Genomic DNA, 27,285 nt, shown 5'->3' on the forward strand with positions numbered 1-27,285 from the left:
AATATACAGAAAACTGTGACCAAATGTACTACTAGTCAGCAGTCTCTGCTTGTCACCGACCGCTTATTGATTTTTTCTGTCACATTAAAATTGCATTTAATATTTTTACAATTAACGTTATTTACAATATAATATTTACCATCTATGTGGGGTTCACGATAAATATAAATTTTGCAGTATTTACGAGGTTTATGATTAGTTATAGACCGTACAGTAAATCATTACATGAATATTCTTCTAATGTGGGCGAAAACGCCTTTTTTTAACCGAAACATTGCCTAATTTTAATGACCCATAGTGTTTTTGCAATGATTTATTTTGAAAGGATTATTATTTTCTTGACTCTGCTTTAACAATAAGAGCTCAGAGAAGCATTGAATATTCACTGAATAGACTTTACCCTGTGAATTAACAGTTTTGCATAATACATTGTATCGCTTGTTATTTTAATTCCACAAATATTAAATTCTGTTGTAAAATACAGTTATTTAACTATCAGTCCTATTAAATAACTTGAAATACCGGACAGTTTTAATAAACTGAATATATATATATATATATATATATTCATATTTTCTGTAACTGTTTAAAATTGTATCTTAATATAGATGTATGTAAAAAATAAAAGAGATGCAGATACTAAAAATGTAATGGAATGGTTAAAGATATGGACAAATTCTTACTTCTTGTTTTTTTAAATTAGATAAGAGTTTTTATTTTTAAAACATTACCCATTACGTTTTCTACTAGTTACCCTTCTTAGATGAGAAACATGTTATTTTGTCTAGCAAATATTCACTGTAAAATTAACTTCGAGTCTTACTAAAAACATATTTTAGCTAAACCAGTATAATATACAGGGTGATCCATTTAAAACGCACCAATCGCTAATAACTTTTTAGGAAAGCGGAATTTTGAAAAAACCCATGAAGTAAACCATATGTTTTTTTTGTTTAGTTTTCAAATTTTCCACCCCCGAGGCTGTATCTTTATATTTGGCGGAGTTACGGCAGAAAACCTGATTGGGGTTTCATAAGGACCACTGGTTTTGACAATGATTATGAAAACTACATAAAAAACTTTGAAAAATGACGTTGACCCCGTTTCGATATCCCTAATATTTGTCGAGATATTTAAGATCAAAGTTACAATTTTTTCTATTCGTGAACGGTTTTCAATATTAATTTTCCACCAGAAATACACGTTTTGGGTGGTCCTCTGACTGCAAAAAATATAATTTTTGACGCAAAGAACAAAAATAATAATAATTGAAGATTTTAAAATATGAAGTGAAATGTAATGGTTGTGGGTGAATCAGGATATATTAGTTTTATCATCAAATAAAAGCAACCATCACATCATTTTAATGTACTCCGTAAGCATAAACTTATTTTCTTCCTGTCTTCCTACCTAATAGCATAAACAGCATTTTAAATGACCACAAAAATAACGTAATAAATCCGGCGTTAAAAATTTTAATGTATGCAACTTACAGGTTTACACTTACACACGCATCTTATACACAAAAATACTTTGTTCTATTTGTGGAGTATTTTTCTAGTATGTGCTGATCAATCAGTAATAGCTTACTATATCTTTAAATTCATCTAATTTAGAATTTAAGGTTGAAGATGTTTCTAAACAGTAATTGCATATCAGTTCTAAGAAAGGCGGTGGACCAGATAATGTACCTCCATTTGTTCTAAAATCTTGTCAGTTAGTTTTGGCTCCTTTGATGTATTCAATAAATCACTAGCCACCAGAATTTTTACTTTTGTCCTCAAATTTAGTTTTGTTAATGTCAGATTTATTACTTAACTGGAATCCCTAACTGAAGTGAAGATTTGTAGACCTAATTGCAGTCGCCAGAAGTTGCTAAATTCTTGAAGCTTTGGTTGTAAGCAAGGTTCGTCCGCGTTTAGAGACTTATGTATAATTTCAGAACATGGTTTTTACTCTGGACTTCTATTTACACTATTTGGTTGTTGTCTCTGGACTATGTTCTTATATTAAGTCGGAACAGGGGTGGGACTAGAGGTTATGAAGCGTTGCTTTGTAAGTGGGAGATTCAGTTCGAATGACGCGTGTAGCTACTTTTTATTTGTTGAAAAAATGTCAATAGTAAAGTATGTTCTTCCGCCTTCGCCCACGACACCTAAATGGTAGTTGGACGTTAAGCCCCGCCTAAAATAATGAGCAATCATTTCACTTAGTTACTTTATTATATTAAATGTTTTACTGCAGGAAATGAAGTTGTAAATTATCTTGACTTTTCTAAAACATTTAATTTAAAACATCATGTTTCATTGACGCATAACTTGAGTGTATTTGGAATCGTTGGTTCTTTGTTGATCTGGTTTCGCTCCTACTTATTCAACGATTAAGTATCAAACAGTCAAATTATTTTCAATCCTATCTAAACATATCTTATACCACTGATGTCTCAAAAGGTTTCTTTTTGGGAAGTTTTTATTTAAATTGTTTATTAATGATATTTCCTCCTGCTTGTCCATTTTGCACTCTTTGATGATTATATAAAGTATACAGGTCGGTTTGAACTGTGGCAAATTGAGTCCTTTTGCAGTCTCTTCGATTCCCTTAGAAAAGTGTTGTCATAATAATAAAATGATGCTTAATGTCAAACAAGTGACTTTATTTCCTTAACAAAAAAAAATTATATGTTGGGGCTATAAGCTACATGATTTTACCTTTCTATAATCACATCAGATCGATAGTCAAAAATATCAGATTTATTACTTAATCGGATTTTTGGTTTCATGATTATAACTATCACTAATCTCAAGTATTCTTTCCCTTTAATCGTACTGTATAAATTGATGGTTCGCTCTCTCCTGGAATATGGTGCTGATTTATGTAGTTTCTTGCAAGCATCATGCGTCAAGCATCAAGCATCAAGCATCAAGGTGATGCGTTGGAGTTGGTATAGAGTAGATTTTTAAAACTTGTTTGTTTCCGTGCATCAGGTGAACTTTTTGATCGATATTCCATGCGGGATATTACTTGACTTGCCTTTAAACTCTTCACTCCTAACGGTTAGAGATGTTATATTTATGTATTAACTAATGCACAATTGTTAGACTCATTTAATATTCCAAATGCTCTTACTGTATGATTTTTGCGAAATTCTCTTGTAAAATGGAGAATTTCAATCCTTTGATTCCCGAAATTATTTATTTAATTATAGTTTAGCCCAGATAAGAAAAATCTAAGCTAGATTTTCGATGTTTTTATATTGTTCATTTTCAGATAGAACGAATATTGTAATAATGATACACTTTCCAGGAACGGCTCTGGACTGAAAAAACGTCCGGGCGCCAATGACCTCAGAGTTGATGCGTTTCAAGTAAATAAAAAATGGATAATACTGGTTTTGATAAATAAATAAATCTTTGACATACACTGAGAATTCAATTATTACAGTGGGATCTTTTTATTCCGAATAGATTTGGCTTTACAGTCACCCTCAATAAAAATCTAATTCAAGTCTAATAATGCGCGCACAAAGTAAATTTTAAAAATGTATGTAGTTTTCTTTGTTAATTATTGCATTAGAGCTTGACAGCTCTACTCATAATTTCTATTTTTTCCTTTATATTTTGTTTTCACAGTTTATTAAAAAGAAACCTAATAATGTTTTACGCAAATTTTAAAATGTGTATATTTATTAAACGAATGTACATAAATGTGTGACTTATTTAGGTAATAACTAACATCTTCGTCCTTGTATCCCCTTCCTGAAAAACTGACTAAAAATCATCTGCATTTGGTTATTGTTTTTTTTTTATAGGCTTGTATTTGATTAATAATTCCTTTGAAATGTATATATTTGATAATATTTTAAAATATTTAAGTATTATTTTTAATTGTGTTGTAAAGTGTTATGTTTGTCGATCCCTTAATCTCACCATTCCAAATTTGGTTTGTTTGTTTTTTTGAATTTAAGGCGCTTCAACATCTGAGGTCATTAACGTGCGAGACATTTGGACCAATTAGTAATAAAAACAATAAAATAAACCTAAAAGGCCAGCTGTGGAGAAAGCAATCTTTTTATTACCTGAGATTTTTGTGCTTTTCTTTAATTCTTACCGACTTAGGATTTTCAACCATCTCCATTCTGGTCTTTCTAGTAGAGACGCCGACTTTTAAAGCTATTATGCTTAAATTACTTATTTACTTTCCTTTATTGTAGATTAGAGAAAATAACAATCATTTTTAGATTTTTAATATTAAGTTTGACCATAAACTTGTTCTAAATCTATGAATAAGAAGTTTTTAGATAACAGTAAGTTTTAAGCATCTCCCCCCCCACACCAATATTATTTTAGATTTATTCATTTACAACTATACAGTAGAGTACAACAAGCAAAAATGATCGCAGAAATACTAACACGTACATGTGGGACTTTATAAAGAGCAACCCCATTGGAGTCCTTCTTACCTATAAACTTTACATTATTTCATTTAATTAGGTAGTCTCTAGGCCACGCGTTCTTTAGACAACTCCTAAGGTTTCCGGGAAGAGTTAAGTTGATAACGATGACATTAGGGGATATTATTAGATGAACTCACTTACCTCAAATTCAGCTTTTTAGGTCTAGGTAGGTCGTATGATTGTTAAGTAAATCAGTCTTTAAGTTTTGTAGTGATAGGAATGTTTTCCTAGTAAACAGTGCAGTTAGTTTTCTTGCCTTATAAGTCATGTAGGATCCTTGTGAGATGACGTCCTAAGATAATTCCAGGAATTGTTCTTTGTCTGCATACGGGATTGGGATTTGGTAGTTGAAGAGGGTGGGAGCCACTAGACCTTCCTTTCAATTTTTGGGCGTCGTCAGGGGTTCCGCCAATCAAAATACTTGCACAGATTTTTCCGGTAGTGATTTCGATTATTCTTCTAAACAGTTTTACTTAGCAAACAGTGGTATAACTACAAATTTTAAAATACTCCTCTGGAAACTTTCCGGGTAAGGTCTTTACTCACATACAATACAAGTATTCGTGTTTGAACTTAGAACCAATCACTAAACCGTAACGGAATTCCTACTATGGTCTCCTTCAACTCACCAAACATTTTTCTGGGCTTCTCTAAAACTGTGAGCAAGTATATTTTCATTTTTGCTCAACAAAATTTTTCCTCTGTATTTTCGTCAGTAAGTAATATATTTCTGTGAGGAGCTTTTGCTTAACACTATTAAATCTCTTCGGGACTAATTTATTTAGTGTATTTATTAGTCTGGCTTTAGCTCATCAGTAATATCAGTCCAGGTTTTTTTATTTCATTTCGAAAGTGGGTGCGATCTCAGGCGCCAACTGTCCTGCTGCAATTTAATAGCTTTTACTGAACGAGTTCGCCGGTAAAGAGGTTGTTGGTGAAAGAAAGAGTCTCGCTGTTGTACTTGTCAAATGGTACATAAGCAAACTCATGGCTAACACCCAGAGGATAAAGTGTTTCAAAAAAATTGATAAGTTCATCTTATGAAGATTTATTACAACAATAGTATCAGCATTCGACAGTTTTCTTTGTAACCTCACCTAATATTAATGAAATTAGTTATAAATTCATATGCCTAGGTATTACTTCAAGTATTATGATACGTATAATATATACGTTAAAACGTCACTTATGTAATAGATGTAGAGTTTGCTAGAAAACTTGGAAGTAGAAATAATTTTCTGCATTTAAATAAAATCACCGAAGTGGGAGAAAAATTCAACATCGTCCAGAATAAAAAATAGGTCTTATTCCTGATTCTCTAGCCTTTCTATTTATGCGACTGTAAAATGGATTTTTACGAGGAGTATTTTATAAAAATGTTTTCTTTATTCTAATTGGGTTGACACCTTTTTCGCTTCCATTTTGTGCTTTTATGAACTACACGTATTCTTTTTGTTTCTACTTTGCTAGGGTGGAAAAGTGATTAACAAGAATTGTATAGAAATCCTTTTTAATTTTATTTTTTTAACTTTTATATTTAATGTGTAAATGAGTTTTATTTCTAGGGTCGTAACGCTGTAAATATCTTTGGATTGGGCAAGGAAATAATCAAGACCATCTTAGAACCTGCTTAGAAATATCGGAGTTTTAAATTAGGTAAATTTTAATGTTGGATCAAATATTTCATTGTGACATTCAGAAAGTTACCCTTCTTTTCCTTATTTTTCATGTTTATTGAGCATGTGGCTATTGAAAATATGTTTAAATATAAAAAATTATTTTAAAAACAAGCACAGCTTGGCAGGCACGGTGTCTTCTGGATATCAAAATTACTTTTTCATTGTTTTCGCTAAATGATGTCGATTTGCCTTAATTGAGATTTTACGAATATATACGTTTTATGAGGTTCTCTTTTTTTAAAAAAACTCTTTACGAATGTTGATCGTGAACAGAAATCTTAAAACGAAAAATCACAGGAAGCTCAAACTCTGTTTAGTTATCAACTACTGTTTGTGGCTTGATTTGTTTAATTTTCAAGATTTTCTCGCTTTAGAAGATAATCTTCATTAAGTACACATAATTTGTGAATTACCTGTTAATACTGTAACAATTGCATTGTGTGAAGCGTTCCTTACCAAAGTTATACTTTTACATCCGCTCTAAATGACAGAATTTAGAATACGGTTAAAACTTGAGCAATAAAAGATACGGTGTATCTGGTCAGTGAGCCGGTTTATTATGTTCGAGAGAGCAGACAGATTTTAAGAGGACGCATGTAAGAGACAGAAGTCTGGGATACCTTACAATATTTTAGACAGAAAGGAAGAGGGAGGGCCTTTAGGTCTTTCTTTTCGGTATGATTTGGGGTGGTAGATAAGAATCATGTTGTTCAAGAATTCCGCACCCTTAAGCTTTTTTTTTTTTATAATAATAGAAGAACCAAACGCGACAATGTTATCTGTACGTAATACCATATTTTGAGCTTTCTATTTTTTTTTTCTGGTCATATCGACACGTGCATTGACCATTCGTTAAAAACTAATTACGGAACTTCGAAACATGTATTTCCGATAAAAAATCATTACCAAAAATGTGCCACAATTATACTTTTTCCTTTTCGGAGGAGCTAAAGAAAGTAAGAATGTCTTTTGTATCTGTTTTAACTTTTTTATAGGGTTTATTCTGTGTTTATTTGTCACGAGCAAGCGCATACAAACATTACGTTTTGCTCTATAATCCATTTTCTTTTTATTTGTATTTGGTTTATACCTATATGTTTTAAAGCATTGCAAGGAGCACTGCGAAAAAAACCTCTCTTGTTTCGCTTTTAACTTAGTCGCTTCATCTGATATTAGGTTACGTTGTTTTATTTTATGTTGTTTCTTTGTATTGTTTTAGAGGCTGGTGTTGCAAAAGCTTTTGTGAATTTCTTTATATAAACAGCACCATGCTGTTGACCATTATTGTATTATTATTATTTTTTTAAATAAACTTATTCCTAATTTATTTTTCTCAGAACTAACAATATGTTGCAGTTTACTTTCTATTTGAACAAAAATTCAATTTTAGAATTTCATTATCTGTATCCTGAATTTTTACAAAAAATAGTGTTATCTATATTTTTATTCTAATTAACTAATGGGCATGAATTGAAACAATAAATCTTATGTGTGTTCGGTTTCTTGTTGACCTATTCTTTTTTCTATTTGTATGTATTGCATTTTGTTTTGTTGGTTATATTTGTATTGTCTGTAAATTGAATTTTAGGATCTTTATTTATATTATGATTATGGTATTCGTCTCTAACATATTTCACTCAGTAACATATTAGAGACATGTTCTAACCATAACACACAGCTAAAATTTTAACACAAGCAACCCTAGACTTATAGGCAGACAAAACAAAATAAAAAAAATATATGTTAGATAAAAGGATAGCCGAACGCAATTAATTATAGAAGACACATAATCCCTAATTTAAACTAAAAATACATTTAAATAAACGATTGCAATTAACATTCATAAATGTTTTAAAAACTACCTGTGTATAAAAGTGTACATGTTTCTGGCTGATTTTTATGATAGAGTGTAAAATCGCTTAGGCAGGGCCTTTGTTTTCTTTCCGAGACTATAAAATTACATTCAAAATTGATGCGAATAATAAGTTCTCAGCTTCTAAAGCTTCTAAGCGTCTTAAAAAAAAAAAGTTTCAGAGAAATTTTTCAAATCTTGAGCTGTTTTCCATAAACATCTTAAAAACTCAGTTATCTGCTCTGTAAAATTGTATATCCAGGTTAGACTTTTGTCTTTTACCCTCTTTTGGGCATATATGGCAGTTATAAAAGAGTAACTGTTTCGTTTCTTTCGTTTATAGAAACGAACGCTGAGATGTCCCCAGAACTCCCTAAAAATGGGAGTGTTTTAATTAATAGTAGTAGGTCTGTATGGGTGTACTTAAGAAGTTTTAAGGAAAGCATGGTGTGAAAGTACTGAAAAATCCTTGCAGGAAAATCATGCTTCCGCCCAACGAATTTCAGCCAAAACCTTACTAACGGAAGTAAAAACATATTAAATTGAAATAACTGAGCTCCAGAGTTTGCACACAGTATTTATAAGAGAAAATTGTATTTCAGTGTGCTCGGATTATTTTACATTTAATTTGGTTTAAAGTAATAGTTTTTCGTTATTTTTTTTAAAATTATACCATAAAGTGTGAACTGTTGGATTGTATTAAAATTAAGTTGTTTTATTTATTAATTTGAGCTATAATTAATTAGTTAACAAGTGAAATTATTACAATTGGATTTATTTGTTTTGTTGCAAAAATTAGTGAAGTATTGTGGTTGCAAGTGTTAGGGAATTGAGGGCTAGTTCGCTGGCCACGCCCACCATACCTGTTGCCGGTAATGTTGCTACTGGGCTCATCTCTTGCGTAATAATGCAATGAGTAATAAAAATTACGGAAATAAAAGCAGGTATTCTTCACCTGAGGAAATTATGGATAAAAAGGTCAAGGAGAATCAAGTGATAGAGATGATATCTTATTGAGTAAAATAAATGATATGCTAGATGCTAAGCTTGCAAGATTTCCGACGAAAGAACAATTTATAGTACTTGAAAACAAGTTAGACCTTATAATAACTGAAAATGAAAATTTGAAGAAAGAAGTTTTATGCCTCAAGGAGGAAAATAAAAGTATTAAGAAAAGCATAGAAGTGTTCTTGAGAAAGACGAAAGCAAAGAATTTAATAATTTGAGGGTGTCATGTTTCAAAGAAGGCGATAATTTGGTATCCTGTAGTAAAGGAATTTTTTGATAATGTTCTTGGAATTGGTGAATTGTTGATAGATAGAGTATTATCTATTAGGATAAGGTCAAATGCTGCTAGTGGAATGGTCCTAAGTAATACACGGAAACTTATGGGTACTGGCATCTAGATTAACAGAGACATGTCACTTCTGGATAGGCAAAAAACAAGAAAGTTGGCTTAACAAGAAGTTAAGCAGAAAATATTAAATAAAAACAAGGAAGCTAAAGTATCACTGAGGAGTCGTTGTTTGCTTTATTATAACAGGAAGTACTTTTGGGATAATGAGGAGGGACTTACAACGAAGAAAGAGGATCTTAAACTTCTAGAACATTAAAAATTTAACTTTTTTTAATTTTGTTAAGAATTTTGATACTTTTTTTCTTGTTTGAGATATTTATGGAATAATTTTTTTTTTTGTGGGAAAAGTATTTCAGTTAATTTAATTTGCATTGGATAGGAGCTACAAGGGAAAGTTTCCAAATTACCTTGGATAATATTAATTTTAAAAATAAATTAGAAAAAAGTTTCAATTTAATAAATGAGGTTCGAAACAAATGTACAGGAAGCTGTTCATATGTTTGTAGCTATGATAGTTCAATATATTACGTAGTTTCAGTAAACGTAAACATAACATGGATGTCCGAAGTTCAATAAATTTCAAGCATAAATGACATGATTTTGATTGTAAACAATCTAGAAATGAAACTTTTAAATCTTTTTCGTAATACGGGTTTGAATCTGGTCAGAAGTACGATATTGAAAGTAATAGGAAATGCAAACAGGTGTGTACATCAAAAAGAAAAGAATTTTATTGATCAGTTACAAATAAATTTAAGGAGCTTAATGATAGTAAAAAATTGTTATTTAATTTATTTATTCATTTTTATGTGTGTAAAAATGTTCATTCTTTTGTTTTGTAGAACATTTTCTTTTTTAAATTCACATAAATGCTTAATTTCTTATTTAGTTTCAATTGAATTTAATTTATATTTTATTATAATTTTGTATTTTTCAATTTTATAGTAGTTGAGTGTAACTCTGCAATGGACTATGTCTTTGCACTTCGTTTGTTTTTAGTTTGTATCTAAATTATGTAAAGTTAAAAATGTATAATAAATAAAACAATTTATAATAATAATAATAATACTACGTTATTATTGTTATTATTATTAATTATTATTATTATTATTATTATTATTATTATTATTACTATTACTAAGCTCCAGTTTTCTGGAATTTTTATTTATCAACGTTTACTTTTTACCTTCATAGAATTGGTTTCAAAAATATTTCTTAACCATGAAACCAAATATTTCGAAAATTTGAGATATTCGCAATACTGTTGCAGAAAAAAGAAAAAGCAAAAACCATCTTTCAGATCTATATCCTACTAGATAAAATTCAAAATAAACAAAAAGAACACTTTTAATTTTGATCTGCATTTATATTGTAATATTTTTGTTTTCTAATCTAGCGCTTTAGATTTCAGGGTGATACTACTACTATCAATAATAATAATTGTTTTATTGCTTTATAAAATACATTCTGTAGCAGGAGTTGGTTACAAAAATATAAAATACAAGTCACCAAATAATTGTGACAATAATAAAAGTAATAAAAACATAAAGTTAGCAGAAACTAAACAAAAACTGGGAAAATAAAAGTGAAAAATTACCCAACAAAAATGAAACTGAAAAAAAAGAAATTAATATTTAGTAACAATTAAAATGAATGCTAATATTAAATAAAATTTCGCTGGAATAATTAAGTAACTGAAAGACAAAAGTAAAGAAGAGTCAAAAACAAACAAAAAGAAATAATGCCTCTCAGTCATAAAAATTTCTTGGTAACATTAGACTTGCTGTTATATAACTCATTTATTTGTTTGTAATCACAAGATAAATGTAAATCTTCACATGTTTGTGGAGAAGAATTTGATAAATTTATTTTATTTTGTACCCTTCATGTATCTCTTGTTCACTAAAATTAGTGTTGGCGAACCAAAAAAGGAAGAGAAAGGATCATCCAGTGTCTAAAATGTTAAGAATTCGGATAGACACGGGCTTATTGCCATCACCCACCAAAATATGTTAAATTAGCTCATCCCTCCGAGCAATTTAAAAAAACTGCTTATCCTGCCAGCAACCTATTGATTATGTGGTGGTGTCCACACAGAAAATTACAAGGGTTGCACTACTTAATTAACGAACAACAAAAAACTAAAAAGTAGTCAACCCAATGGGCATGCACTGAAGAAGTTGCCTTCGTGCTTTTGTAATAAAATTTCTTAATATGTTAGGGTTGTCCAGTGTTGTTTCTAATAGTTATTTATTCCTAAATTAGGCGCATACACATTTGAGGTGATTGGCGTCCGGAGACTGCTCAGGGCATTGCCGGCTTTCAAATAGTACTATCTTTATAGACCGGACATGAGATGTAGAGCCTTCTCTGAAAGTGAAATCAGAAAACTGTAACCGGGCTTGAATCCAGAACTCCGCTTCTGAGTTAATTGCCCTATCACTACTCAGTACTGTAATAGCAAATCTGTCCCCTTAATGTAGTAGGGTGAAACAAAAGTCTACGTTTTTCTTTTTCATTTAGTTAAGTGAACTGTTTATATTATTGCGTTGATATTGTACGAATACTTGGTTCTCTTTTAAGTATATATCAATGTTTAGTTGAGGTTTGATAGAGCGGAAATTCAAAAAAAGTGAGTTACACTTGGCTAGGCTTTAATGGAAAAGATTTGCGAAAAAGATATTGTTCTGCATGTCGTGAGAGTTTGGAGGAAGCTCTGTTTTGAGTTAGGCGAGCTGTCACATTCAGCTTAATTGGGGAGGGTCCAGACTGTTCTGGCTGAAAAATACTCCTCTTTAGGCATGCAGAAAAGTTCTTGATGCAAGTCCACATACTTCGCATCAGATTTCCCCAAAAGTAATTGAGCTGAAGTTCGAGTTTTTTCGCCCTGCTTATAGCCCGTAACTCGTTTCTTTTTACCACCTCTTATTCTGTTTATTTGCTTGATTTTTGCGGGATAAAAATTTTATTGCGGATGAAGAGGTGAAAACATTTTGTAACGGATTCTTTGCCTCCAAAAAACCTTCATGGTACCAATGATAAATTGATTAATTGGGTTGATATGATAAACAGCAATGAAATAAATAAATACTTCGAAGTTTTATGTTTTAATATTTATTAAAGCAAAATAGCCAAAAGCGTAAAAACTTTTGTTACGCCCAGTACATAGCAATCTTGGTTTAGGAATAATGTGAATCTTACTGTAATGTTTCATCTGTTTTTGTTTTAATGGCTATTTACTCAAGTCAGTACAGTGCTCTGTATAAATTGCGCCATAGTTATTTATTGTTTTTAGGGCAAGGTAATCCTTTAAAGATTGGTAATTGTTGAATTTTTACAAGAGCAAGTTCTATTCGCACCCGTTTTTTTATTTTTCAATGCCATTAGTGTCACTCAAAGATTTACTTTGTTGCAGTGTGAAAAATTAAGAAAGAAGCGTTCCAGTTTAGTAGGAGCGTTTGTCTCGACGCACGGGAAATCCATAGACGAAGTAGACCGGAGTATTGTTGAAGCAAGGTATTTATCATTTATTTAGAATGTACGATAATAAATATATTTCTTGACGTGAACGAAACACAGAACTTGTGCTGTCCTCTGGCGTTTTTTCTGATTACTGGCATCACCGCTCACCACGGATAGCAAAGTTTAAAGGTCTTAGTTATGAGATTCTAAGGATAGTACTGCGTGGACTCGTCCTCGAAACCTGCGCTGTTCTAGGCCAGCGCGCTGTGACTCGGCTAATTCATTCTTTTACATCAAACTTTTAATATTTCTCTTTTAGAACACTACTTAATGAAGTCACGCAAGAGCTTGCAGAAAGAGTGCATAGATGGAAGAAAATTGAGCTCCTTTGTGGCTTCAACATTATAAACAACAGGGGACTTAATGTGCTCGAAGCGGAATTGTACAAAGGAGTGATTAATGGACGTTCTCTGGGATCTAAAGGTATATTACCTTATTTGGTCGCAACCTAAAGTTCACCTTGATTGTTTTTTATCCATCATTAATTGTGAACTTTTTTGAATTTATTTTGGCAATACTGATGGACAATAAGGATAAGTAAGTTTTTTTTTATGATATAGAGAATTTTACCTTGGGTAGAAAAAAAAGAAAGACCTTAGTATTTAAGAATTTGGTTTGTGACCTTTCATTTGTACCCCTGAGGTTTAGTAAGACCATTAAACACTTAAATTAGTTTTGATAAACAAGAAAATATTCATCCAATATCACTTATTTATGGTTTTACTGAATTAAAAACAAAGAGAATCAATTTCTAATCGGAACCATGTGTTTAAATTCGAGGACTACCCAAGCCGCGGTTTTGTTGATAGAAAGCAAAATTCAAGATTTTTTTTTCTATTCAGTTCAGACACCTCCATATACCCCGCACATGAATCCGTATGACTACTAATTATTTTCTCGTAAAAAAAAAACTGTATTTTTATATGCCACTTTAGTTTTAGTTTACACTAGTTTACACCTTAGTTTACATTAGTTTTTCGCGCAGAAGAGAGATGTTGAGATTAGTAGATACACCTCGCTGACTGCATCCGACGGTACTTACACTTCACAAAAGCTGCTGGACCTCGCAGGAAATTGATTGCAGTAAAGGAAAGTTATGGACTTATTTTAAAGCTAATAAAAGTTTGGTGTTGCGAATTTTGCCAATGATTTCTTTACAGTAGATTAGATTCAGTACAAGTTTGCTTGCAAGCATTCGCCGCTGCGACTAATAAGAACTTTTGTGGCACCCACCAGTTAGAGCAACTCCTCCACCCTTTTTCAGTTTGTTTAGGCTTAGGAGTCTGGTGAGAAGCTCCGTTGAGGGCTTGAGTTTTTCTTCTTCGAAAAAGCGAATTCCTAGCCATACAAGCTTGATAACATTAACTTTCAAAACGTCCCCATTGTTCATTTCTAGCCAAAATCGTACTTTTTCAATATCAAACCTTATTTAATAAAATTACTTTTAAGTCAATGAAGTACTTTCTTTCGTTTTGCAGGACCCCATTGTTCATTTCTAGCCAAAATCGTACTTTTTCAATATCAAACCTTATTTAATAAAATTACTTTTAAGTCAATGAAGTACTTTCTTTCGTTTTGCAGGACTAATGTCTAGTCAGGATGACTTAGATGAAGACAATGGATTATTCTCATTAATTTCAGGTATATTATATTGTACTTTGAAAAATGCTTCCTGCTCCTGCAACTACGGGTAATTGTGGGAGTCTTTCAAAGCGTAATCTAGTAGCAAACGCACTCGTCTCTAATGCAATAATTCGGTTCGATTTTCGTCAGGCCTCCTTGCAGATTAGAAATGCGTTTCTAAGTAACTGGGCCAGAAACGCAGTGAAAACCTCGGAATGAAATACGAAAAGTAGTTTTTAGAAATGAAGACAAGATAATGATGCAAGTTGTACAATTTGAGAAAAAGTTGATGTAATAATCTTTTAGAACTTCAAAGGAGTAATTCATCACGAATTCGTTCCCAATCCCTTTTCCTCTTTTTTTTTTGTTGATATTGCTCCGCCACTTGTTGGTAGCATTTCTTTTACATTCATCTACAAACCAGACTTTACCCAATGCAACTTTCATTTATTCTGGTCGCACTTATTTTACGAGGGAAGATTTTATTAACTTCACAGAAATTAAAACTGGAAAGTGGTAATTTTTTATTTTAAAATTCAGGAATAATAGCAGCAAAGAATCCAACACCTGGCAGGAAGATGTCTTATCAGTCGATTTACTATTGGTTGTATTTGGAGTATTAATACAATTTTTACCTAAATCTTATTGTCACCTACTGGAGAGTCTCAATGACTTGCGAATTTGATGTAGAATCGCTGGTGGCGATGTGAATGAATAATCTGGCTTCGTTGTACGAAATCGCCATCATATTTTTTTTTTCATTTTAAATACAATTTTGTACATTTCAGACTTGAAAATGAAGCGTTTTCTACTTTATGCAGCAGGCTGTATGATGTTTGTTACAATAATTCTCTTTGTTATCAGATCGCCTTGGGGATAGTGCAGCAGATGCAGATTCATCAGGCAGTGAGAAAATGGGTGGTGACGATGAAAGTACTTCATCGCATGTTTTTACTAATGAGCCTACAACTTTGCGCTCTATAGTTGAGTTCGTAGTTGGAGGAGATCAGTAAGTTTATAATCATTGTTGATGTTTTAATTAGTTATTAATATTTATGAATACTGTTTAAAATTTATTGAATCAATTTAAATAATAATATGGAAAAAGAAGGGAAGGGATTAGCTATACGGTTAGCGTATTGGACGCGTAGATCACGGAATCCAACTGCTGGCCCTTAGATTTTCTTTTCCTAGCAGCTTTTTACGGCTCACTGTCCGGTGATGGACAGTGTTGTCTGTAACGAGAGAACACTGTCCGGAGGCCGGTAGTGCACTGAAAAAAGCTCCTGTGGCGCCAATAACCTCAGATTTTGACGCGCCTTAAATTATTTAAAATATATATATATATATATATATATATGAATATATGTAAAAAGATTAGTGAAGTAATATTTGGTATTTTTGCAGAGATGATGCATCTGATAAAGAAAAATGCCAGAAAAAAATGTCTGTGTCAACATCACCGCGAGATAGAGCCTTAATGCCTTACAGTGCCAGTCAGGAGTTCCATTCAGAGCATGAGGTAAATTTAGAGGCGGATCTAGCCTTTGGGCAAAATAAATAACTGTAATTTTACTAATCATTTATTGCAAAATTTGTTATTTCATACAATCATTCTGTGTTAAAAAGGATTTCTTGGTGTTGGTTTTCAATCAATTGCATATTACCAACTTATTAATATAATAATAGTAAAGAATACATTTAAAACAGAAATACATGCTATAAGAAACAAAAAAACACATTTGCAAGGGGAAGAGTTCAACTGCAAAGTTGTACATACTTAGCATATACGAGTATATGCACTCGTATCTCACTTTCACTTACAAGCAAAAAGCAAAATATCAGATTTTATTTTTTAAGTAAATTATAATTAATTATTTCCGCTGAAGTTTCGAAACTGTTTAAACGAAAAAATAATGAAAAAAAATTAAAACTCACTTATGGGAACCTCTACTTAAATAAATTTAGTAATTAAAAGAATCTAAAAGTGAGGGTGTGTATTTACCGGCAGAAATACGAAATTTATTTAATTTTATCCAATTTGTCTCATTGAAAATAATCAGTAAATTCATGTTTGTAATATTCTTTCACCAAAACATTTCATTCTTAACTCAATCGTAGTCATACATCCGCTACGTAACAAAACGCGTCTTCTATTTTAGTCCTACCATGAGGAAATATTTACTGTATAATATATTTGACCCCTTATTTTAACAACATTCCTCATTAGCAGTAATTTATTACTATTTTATATACATGGTGTTCAGCATAAGACTACCTTTACTTCGGGAGGCGATTCTGGGCATCATTTGCAACTAAAAAATCCATGTAAACTATGGCTCGATTCGGCTCCGTTTTATAAATATTTTTAATTTTATGTTTTTTCAAGTTATTACTACTTTTTAGCAAACAGTTGTCTATATTTCTTAAACTATTAAAGCTAAAGCAATTTCAATAAGCTCATTAGAAAGAAGGTTAAATTTCCTTTTCAATAAGCTAATTTATATTACAAAATAATAATATTAAGTATTTCATCTTGTGGCCCAAACATAAGAAATAGCAAGTTTCTAATTTTTTCAAAAAACTTTGACCTCATTTTTCTCGAAAATATTATATAAGTTTAAAATGTGCGCTACTCATGAAAAACATCTGCATACAAAACACCTTTCGAAAGGTAGGTATGTCATGAATAGTGGTTATTTTAAAAATTGATGCAGAAATCTCTGATTAATTGCAAAAAAGTAGGCCTCAAAACAGCATCGGCATTAGGAATTCACCTACCATAAGAATGTAATTGTTCAGCATCATCAAATCCAGTACGAGTTTTTGCAAACGTGTAATTTAATAATTAATTAATTTAAGAACTATATTCAAAAATATAAAATTTACATTATAAATAATGAAATAAAATAAAAAGAAGAAAATGGTGTACGATATGATGTTAAATGAGTGTTAGGTACCAATTTCGAAAGAAAGGATTTTCGTTTAATGAGTTTAGAACTGTGTGTTATTCTTTAGTTAATTAAAGAAATATGCTAAATAATGTGAATAAAACACAGATTTTCTTGAACTACAAAATAAACTTTTGGAATTAACAGATTGTGAAGAGCTAATAAATAAGTCCCTCTCCATCAGTCACATCTACATAAATTTCGAATCGAATGACCATGAAAATTGGTTCACGCGTCGATAATTTGAAACGATTGCAAAAATTTCCCTTGTTAGATAAAAGAGCAGTACGGCATGTAAATGTTAAGTAGGGGGGACTAACCCCTTCATCCTGCCAAATTTTATCAAAATCGGGACAAGATTTACTGAGTTATCAGTAATAAATGTTTAGGAAGGGGCCATACATAAATGAGGCTAACTCATATACACAGTTTTTTGACTTCCAAAAGGCGCATCTACATGAAATTCCGAATCGAATGAAACCTCATTCATGAAAATCGGTTTACTCTTTTAGGCACTATGTTTACAAAGCCAAGAACAAGCACAATTGTTTGCTCATTTTTGGCAACTTATATCCCGAAATGTATTAAATATTCGTTGTTGCAAAAAATTACTCTTGTAAACGAGGATTTGCCTATATTTTAAATAAAATCTGGGAATTTTGTTTTTTAGAAAGAGAGAAAGTAATTGTTAAAGTTAGGTGTTACAACGTTACGTTTTATCGTGCAATTTTGAAGATCAACCCTACATACAACTGCTCTAACGGCAGTTTTAATAATTATTGTTGTAAGAGAAAGTATTTGTTGTCACTTCCATTTTTTTTTTGCTATAGCTAACGTCGAGGTCTCCTATTGGAAATGTAAAAACATCACTCTCAGAGTCCAGTCTGGAATCACCAGTAATGCCAGTGATTCAACCGCGCCATCGTAGGCCGCCAACTATCTCCTCCACGGCGATGAATCGAACAGCCCAACACATAAGCCAGGATAGCTTAACATTGCCATCGCCTGTGGGCACTGGTTCTACTTTCGACGAAGAAGCATGCTCAACAGATTCCAATTCAACAGCCGCTGATGATGGAACATTATCCGATAAAAGCATTAAAAAAAATAAGTTAAGATTTCCAAAATTTTCACGAAAATCTAGGCACACACCACCGCCAGAGAAGCATACATGATATCTATTTATTTATAAATTATTATTTTTAGTTTGGGTCTTTTATTGGAGAACGAAATGTAACCACATTATGTACTTCATAATTTATTTAAAAAAGAATTTTTTGTGATTTTTTTTTAAATTTTATTTTAGTGTTTAAAACTTGGCTGTTAAAAAGGTTTCACTACATTACTTCGTAATGAGTATAAATAAAATATGTGTAGTTTAGAAATTAAACGAGGGGTTTATATTTTTTCAAAATAACAAATACTTATATATGTAAGTAGAATATATATAGTTTATATATATATATATATATAGTTCATATATACCAGGGGTGTCAAACTCAATTAAAACACGAGCCACTTGGTGCAACAGGCAAGATTCACGCCGGACCACATCACATTTACAAATTTTGTTAAATCTATATCCTGAAGTGGAGGATTCAAGAATATGGATGGGATAATTAAAACACTATATAATTGTATTTATAAAATGAATTTTTTTTCCCCGTAACTTGCCAGCGATTTCCTCGAACAAGTTTTGCTATATCTGGATTTAGTCTAAGAACGCAAGAATATATTTTGGGAATTCCTACTTCTTTTTGTATTTTAAAACCGAAACATTCTGGAATTCCATTTAGATTGGCAGTGACGTCACCGGAACTGAATCAGCGCGTCTATACACGCCCGCAGGCCTCCAGATAAGGCCCTGGGTCATGTGTATACTCGACTTCAGTAGCTAAAGGGTTATCGAGGGAGGGTACTGTGTGTACGGCAATAGCCCTGACTCCCCTAAGCGCTATTTTCTTCATAACAATTTTTTCAATTTTCATTTTATTTCAGAACAAAGTGGGCCATAAAAAAATAACTCGGATGCCGCCAGTTTACACCCCTGATATATACTACAATTATTTATACTATATTGGTATACTGTATATAGCATATTCATACATATACAGTATATACATATACAGTATATATATACAGTATATATATATATATATATATATATATATAAAATATAATATTATATATATTATATTATATTATATTATATTATATATAATATTATATATATAAGTATATATAATATTATATATATTTATATATATATAAAATCAAAGTAATGTTTTTTTTAGCGGGTTTGTGAAAGTCGTGTATTTATCGTATACAAAATTCAGGGAAATAGATAGTATATATTTCAGTGTTTTGTTTCTGAATTGAATTTTTCTTCTTGTTCAATTTACTGTGTTTCTTAATGAATTTGGAGTTTCTTTGAATAATTGAAAAAAATAAAAAAATTGGACAAAAGAGGAACTCAATTTTCGTTCTTTCTTAAACAATACTTTGTAGTTCTTTCCGCTTTTAAGCTGGAAGAGAGGTAGGACAAATGGCTGGCTACACCCTGTGAATAAGTCTGTCTGTTTCAGATATATTTTACGTGAATTGGTTGGTATTTTACAAACAGAATTATATATGAAACCGCCCGTGGGTAAATTCTATTAGAGCGAACAAGGTTTAACGGAAGTGGTTGATTGTGCAAAAGGAAAATAAAGCGAATGCACCTCTCATCTTCGGAAGAAAACTGAAGATGTGCTAGCATATGCAGTCCAATGGGTAAATTGATGAATAAACTTGCTGAGTGCTTGTGAATTTTTAAATGGTAAAAAAACCGAGTTCCTGTTTCACCTCCAGTGCTGATTTTTCATCGAGGTGGGTGTTCGTTTTGGATGTATCTTAAAAGGGACTGACCAGACAAAAAGTACAGGTGAGTGAAGTCTTGATTAAAACTCATTTTCTTCATATTGTAATGTCCAAATGAGCTTATCTCAAGTTTTGCGGTTCATTGCTGATTAGAATTTACAGGTCTAATGGCAGATCTCCGTGAAATCAAACCAGCTTTTTTGCTCAATTATCATCTTAAAAAGCATTTGCTCATCTATAACATTTGCATCTAAGCATTTGCTGTCTATAACAGTTCATCAGAACTGTTTGAGTCTTCCGTAAGAGTGAGGGGATGGATGATTTTGCTGCCTTTATAAAATGGTATCGAAGCTTCCTCAGTAGTGTGTAACACTAACTTCCAAATCCAGCCCTGATCTTGGTGATCCGCTGATTCTTCCGATCTCTCCCAAAAGTTTGCATAGTTTGCACAGTCGTTATCTTTGAGCTACAAATGCGTCTATAATGATAATTGTATAATTGTCAACGGTGCTTCTACCCTCTTCCTGCAATATTCACCCCTTTGGATGCAAAACTCATTGAACATTTACATTATGACTGAGAAATGTCCATTTTTATAAGTATTTCTAATTATTGGTCTAAGCAGCCATTCAATTTGTTGTTGTTTTTTTCCAATTATTGTTACTTTCAGTTAAAAAGAATTGTGGCAATGGTTACACTTTTTTATCTCCAAAATATTCTATTTCTCTTAAAATGATTATTTTTATTAATTGTTTATTCTATTAAGTTAAAGGGTATTTTGCAAGACTGCAAATTTAAAGAAACAAAAGAATATAAATTAAAAAATGCATTTGATGATAAATTTTGTGTGATTCAAGAAAGGTTATGAAAAAAATTAATTGATTAATTAAATACGTGTGATAATATTTGAGTATTTAATGTACAATATGCATTTTTTGAATTTGTAATTACCCTTTATGCATTTTAAAATTATGGCAGAAATTATATATTAGTTCAGGAAGTGACGTGTATTTCAGATTTTTTATGAATTTTAGATGCCTAACTTAACTTTGATAGAAAAATGACAGTTTTTTGTTTAAATAAAGATGGAGGAGTACTATTCCTGATCATTAGATAGGAATCTCATTTTTCTATTTTTGATCTTTGCACATTAATTAAAAAATTAAATAGTTTATATTAAGGAACATCTGAAATTATAATGAGATCTTTATATCCTTTAATTTAGTTATATTTATTAGTAAATTAAATACTGTGGGCAAAATGTTGTGGTACCAAGTTACCTCAAGCTATCCGGGTGTCTTTTGTCAGGTAACTATAATTTTATCCTAATGATTTTTGCTAATTTTATTCTGATCCGGGCTCAAGTTTAGTATTTTAATAAAAATCTGATAATAGTTTTGAGATCTAATTTATTTGTATTCATTTATCGTTTGATTGATTTATTTTTTTAACGTTAAACGAAGAGACGTTAGCATTCGTGTAAACTTTAAAAATTCACTGGAAACTCAGTTTTGAGGTGCCTTGAGTTTACTAAATTGGTTTTACTGTTCATTATTTTTGGTGACTGATTAATTGTTTCAATAGAATGAAAAAACAACTTCCAGCTTCAGTCATGTTATATTTTTATTATGCCGTCCTTATGCAGTCCATGAGCTGACAAGACAAAGACACACCAACCAATGGTGTAAAATATTACTTTGTCAATTAGTCGTGAAGATGACCTAGGTCGAAAGCTCGGCATAATAAAAATATATCATGATTGAAACTAGCAGTTATTTTTTCATCTTATTAAATTAGATTTTAAAAGTATTAAAACTAGTGTGTCAGAAACATCTCCCCCCCCCCCAAAAAAAAAAATCAGAAAGTTCAAATTGATATTTTGGTTAATATTGTAAAGGATAGATAAGTTTATTGAAATTTCATATTTCGATTTTATAAGCCTAATATTTCCTATTCTACGTTAAAAAATTCTGTACCTAGAAAAACTATGAATAAAAGTGACAGGCTTATGTGTGTATAGCATGTACACGAATATTAATTAAATTTCGAAATAAATTTGAGCATTATTTTAGTACGAATAAGGTTAATCAGTGAAAAGAAAAATAAAAGTTATTTTATACAAAAGATAATTTTTGTTTAAATGTTAGTTTTTAAATATGAATTATTTTTATTGCGAATAGCATATATTTCTTTGATAACAAAATTTTTGAAAAAATTGTTATAGCCGAAGAAATTATCTCTGAAATCTACTTTTTGTGTAGGTTGAAAATTAATGTATGTTGGAACGTCCCAGTGAAGTGTGGTTTTGTAATTAAAAAAAAATAATAAAATTTGAAATGTCTGGAATGGTTTGTTTTTTGATTCTTTTAAAGAAAATCTCAGTTGTTTTCGAACAAATTAAAAACTCTTAAATTATTATATTCAGTAAAATTTCAGGATGACTGATTTTAAACAAACCTTTTTTTATTGATGGCTTATGAACAAAATATCAAATTTGAACTTTTTGCATTGTGCCGTTTGTGTTTTGTATGCTGTACATAAACTCACAGAGGAAGGCATTGATAATTGTTTCTACCCGTCTACTAATTTTTCTTTATTCAGGAGTCCTCAGAAAATGGCATAAACGTAAAATTAAGTGATTCATATATAATACTGCATAATGAATGTTATTCTCACACAGCAGTAATTTGTTTCTTAGTTTCTGTTTTATATCAGTTTACTTCATTTAAAAGCACATGTTCCTTCGCTCTCTTTCATAAGCTCTTAAAGATTGTTGAGTACTTCATTACCGATGTTTGAACATTTAAATGGTATTTTTTTTTAACTAGTCAATGCGATTGTAAAGATTCCAATTGGATTTTTGTTTAATAAATGGTTTTTCAAATGTAGAAAAAGGGAATGAGAGAAAACAAAAATGGGAACGAAGCGAGGAGAAATTAAATTTTACCACAGGTCTCTAATATTTGAACGTCCCAAATTAATAATGCAAAAATAGTCATTTTTTTCCTGTTAAATTGTATTACCATGAACTTTTTTTTATTAACGTACTTTCAAATAAAAATAAAAAAATTCAATTTGAATTTAACATTTTTTTAACTGAATGTATTGAATTTTTAAAAAAATAATCCTTAAAAATATAATTGTGAATAATAAAGCAACAGCATTTCAAAACTGCCCAAGGAATAAGAAAAGTTGAGGGAGACATTTTGTATACTACATTTGAGTGTATACAAACAGACAAGGACACTTTGTGACACTCAAAAGTATTGTCTCCGAAACATGCGCAGCCAAGTCAGTTCACCTATACGATAGAGGTAGCGTTCTATTTATTTGTATTCCATTTTATTTATTTATTGAACAATGTAATTATTGCCATTGTAATAAGAATGCATTAGATACTGCCAGAAGTTTTTACAGCAAATCTAAATAAGACAAACTTTTATTTCATTATTTGCTATTTTATTTTCAAATTCAAGATGAAATGAGTATATGTTATTGTGATTTTTTACATTTTAGAAAGAAAATTGAGGAAATAGTTTACAATTAATGGTGCTAGCCCATTCAGTCAAATGGTAACAAAACTTTTGCTTAAAAAATAATTGGCCAATACTTATAATTTATTTTTGGAATGATACTTTTTGTAATTAGCAAGTAATTTTAAGAATAATTAACTTGAGAATCTCGGTAAGTATTGTTACAAAATTTGGGGCATTCAGACACTAAGAAGATAAACTTAATGGGACTAATTTCCTTAGTTTTTCTTACTTTTTAACTAATATTCAGTGCGTTGCATCATCTTCAAAGGTTAGGATTAGCATTGAGTTTTTGACTCTTCTAAAAAGAAAAACCGATGCGTTAAAGCTTTTCCGAGAAACACCTCTCTAGAAAACCTAAGACTATTAATTGAGAAGGGAGGAATTTGCATATACGTAGTGTGTGTGATTGAGAGAGAGAGAGAGAGAGAGGCACTTTAATATTATGAGCTATTCTAAAATTTCCTTACAGCTGTCATAAGATCTCAAAGTTTTTTACTCCGTAAATTAAAGTTTGTATAAGGCATTTTGAACAGGCCTACAACCATTGGCAAAAACAAAAATTCAACTATTAATATACATATAATTATGAGTAATTTGTGTTATGCCAATGATCTTAGGCGTTTTAAAAGTGCCTTGTAGAAACTTTAATTTAGGGTTTAATAATGTTGGAGATCGTTTGAAGTGCCCTTAGGCTTGGCCAGCTATACTCAAGTACCTAAATTTGCTAAATCAGACAGTTGTAAGGTAATTTTAGAATAGATCAAAATGTACTCAAGGACTGCATAAGTAGATAGTGAAAAAATGAAAATCAGTAGGAAAGAAGCTGGGAATAGGTGCGCAAATATTTCATTATAATCACTATCTGGGGGGGGGGGGGTTCATAAGACCCTCTTGGGTCGTGTTGATGCAGATTATTAGGCCATCCCTCACGCGGACTCTAATATACTAAAATTCTTAATCAGGAATTTCACAACATACTTATTTTGCGTTCTTTCACTATGTGCGCTTTCCTTTGGCACAGTTGCGTAGCGAAATTTGTTTGTAGATTGTACGTAATATTTCAGGCTTATTACTATATATTTCTTATATCAGAAATATACTCATTCTGCTATTTTGATTTCTTTCTTGTTAGTGATTTTTTTTTTTATCTCGAGGCTGTGATTATATCTACATTATTGTTTCTATAATTTTTAATTAAATTAATAATGTTGAAGAGTTTTAGGAATTTAAAAGAATCAATTCGTCGATACATTTGCTGCTTTCAGATGGGATTAAAAGAGTTCAATTAAAAAAAAAAAATTCTTTGCAACATTACCAACAAACAGTACTTCGAGTCAAATTAATTATTAAATTTGAGTGAGTTATGATTTCGTAAATATGCTTTATTATGATATTGAATTTTAAATGTTTTCTGCAAACGCATTATTGGATCTGAGGTAGTAAAAAGATGTAAAACGACATTTAAATTACAAAGAAAGTATTTTTTTGGTAATTTCTGTAATAAACGTTCAGTGTTTTAAACTAATTTTGGATTTCACTAAACATTCTCTACAACAGTAACATGAATTATTCGATATAAATAATTTATTTTCGAAAAATGTTCTCCGTTTTTACGCAAGCTATCGAATGGTATAGAGTTGACAAATAATAATAAAGTCATAAATTTGAGAAAATATTGTCTCTGTGGTTAGTGCTCTTCGTTAATGTTGATGTCCGTGGGATAGAGTCCAGCTTGCTGCTTTTCAATTTTTTTCTTTCTAGAAGTGAGTTAAACGTCCCATGATGGACAGAGTTGTCATTAACGATAAAACATTGTCCGTTGGGAAAGAAAAAAAAATCCCTTGCTCTCTGAAAATAATTTTTTTTTTCAATTTCTCTTTCTTTTAATTAAATTCTTCACTCATGACATTGGATTTATTAATTGACAGATTATTTATTACGATTGCATTATTAATTGACAAACTTATTTATTACGATTGCAGAAAAAAATAACGTATTGTTGTTATTTAATTGTAATTTGTGAAATTGCTATTAACTCTTTCCAGCCCACCTAGAAAAGAGGCTCATAAGGGTTAGAACAGTGAAGTCAGGATGGGGGCTAATCTTTTCCAGTTATTTTGTCCAGGTGAGCAAACCAAGTTGTGCTGTTTGAGCGTAGCGTAGGTTTCCGAGGGCTCAAATCAGCTGAGTTTTACCTTCTTTGTATTGGGCGTTTGCTCATAGCATGTCAAGAATCTCGCTAAGGAGTTTGCGATGATGTTTCAGCAGTTTGAAAAAGTCACTTTATATTCTTTCTTTGACTAATAACAGGTCATTCTGTTGTTACTTTCAGTCTACCCTATAACGTCGCACAGTCTTTTTACATTAAAACAATCAAAATCACAAAATAAACTGCAACTTTCGCTACAAAGAAAACAATAAATTAAAAGTTAAAAGAAGAAAATCTATTCTGAATGTTTGATTTTTACAGTTCTATACTGGGGACGAATTCTACTTAAAAAAAGTTGGTTGTCTCTTTTCTCCCTTTAATCCTAATTTAAGTATAAATTTAAAGTTTGTCGATATAGTAGTACTGTAGCTAGGATACTGTAAATAATTAAAAGGAACGTTAAAAATTTATAGACAACGATTAAACATGTATCTCAAATAAAAAAGGTGATTCTTGGCTTTTTACAATCGCGTATATTTTGTCGAATCGTCGCTTGGTTTTTTTTACTTAATAATCTCATAAAAAATAGCTTATTTGGCGTCTTCCACTTTTAAGGTTGTATCTAATTTATTTAGAAATATTGAATATTCATATTTTATAACCACAAAGTTTTTAATTTAAGAAAGCTTAAATATTTTGTTGATAATAGGGAAAAAAGTAAATCATAGTTTTATCGATAAGAAGTACATATGTGCTTAAATGCAATTGAAGATTACTAAAATTTCATTCTACAGTTAGAAATTTTGAATAATCCTATATAATGTTTTAAGTTTGATTTTATGCTTTTGTATATACTTTTAGTAAAATAACAATGGTGAGATAGAAATAAAAAGCCGGTTTTCAAATTCATACTTCCGTCTAGCACTTTGCTTCAAATTTGTGATATTGTGCTAAACCGCAGCAAGGGAGGTCCTAGTCTCTTCGACATGCCTTCGCCACTGCATCACACAACTAAATTTAGCAACTTTGACCTAACCAGTCTAAGATTTGAATTTAAATTGAAAATTTGATTGTGGTCCTTATCTCGTGATTTACGTGATTAAGAATGGTTTTGTGTTTAGAGAGCCTACGTGAACTTTCATTCTTCATTCAAAACCATAACGGAACTCGAATGTTCTATTTCAAATCTACCGATCATTTCCTAAATTTTCATAGACCTGTAAAAATGGAACTTTGTTGCGAACAAAACAGATTCAGAATTTTTTAAGGATCAAGTCGAGTTAGTCTTTACAATCCAAGTAATT

The 27,285-nt window shown here is 31.0% G+C and overlaps 1 protein-coding gene across 2 annotated transcripts in view; it reads left to right on the plus strand.

Moving 5' to 3' along the window:
* The window catches only part of Stim (stromal interaction molecule), a 37,549-nt gene extending 18,775 nt beyond the window's left edge, over positions 1 to 18,774 (plus strand). The window contains exons 9-14 of one of the 2 annotated variants that reach the window (XM_074138072.1): positions 12,757 to 12,857; positions 13,123 to 13,286; positions 14,445 to 14,504; positions 15,351 to 15,495; positions 15,894 to 16,008; positions 18,268 to 18,774. In XM_074138072.1, the coding sequence (XP_073994173.1) occupies positions 12,757 to 12,857; positions 13,123 to 13,286; positions 14,445 to 14,504; positions 15,351 to 15,495; positions 15,894 to 16,008; positions 18,268 to 18,612 (930 nt within the window). In that variant the 3' untranslated portion in view covers positions 18,613 to 18,774. The remainder of the gene's footprint in view (positions 1 to 12,756; positions 12,858 to 13,122; positions 13,287 to 14,444; positions 14,505 to 15,350; positions 15,496 to 15,893; positions 16,009 to 18,267) is intronic. The other variant, XM_074138073.1, reaches the window with a different exon arrangement.
* The last annotated feature ends 8,511 nt before the right edge of the window (positions 18,775 to 27,285 follow it).

This window comes from Rhodnius prolixus, unplaced genomic scaffold, assembly GCF_049639745.1.
Source record: "Rhodnius prolixus isolate KJV_2025 unplaced genomic scaffold, Rpr scaffold_11, whole genome shotgun sequence".
Classification (NCBI taxonomy): domain Eukaryota; kingdom Metazoa; phylum Arthropoda; class Insecta; order Hemiptera; family Reduviidae; genus Rhodnius; species Rhodnius prolixus.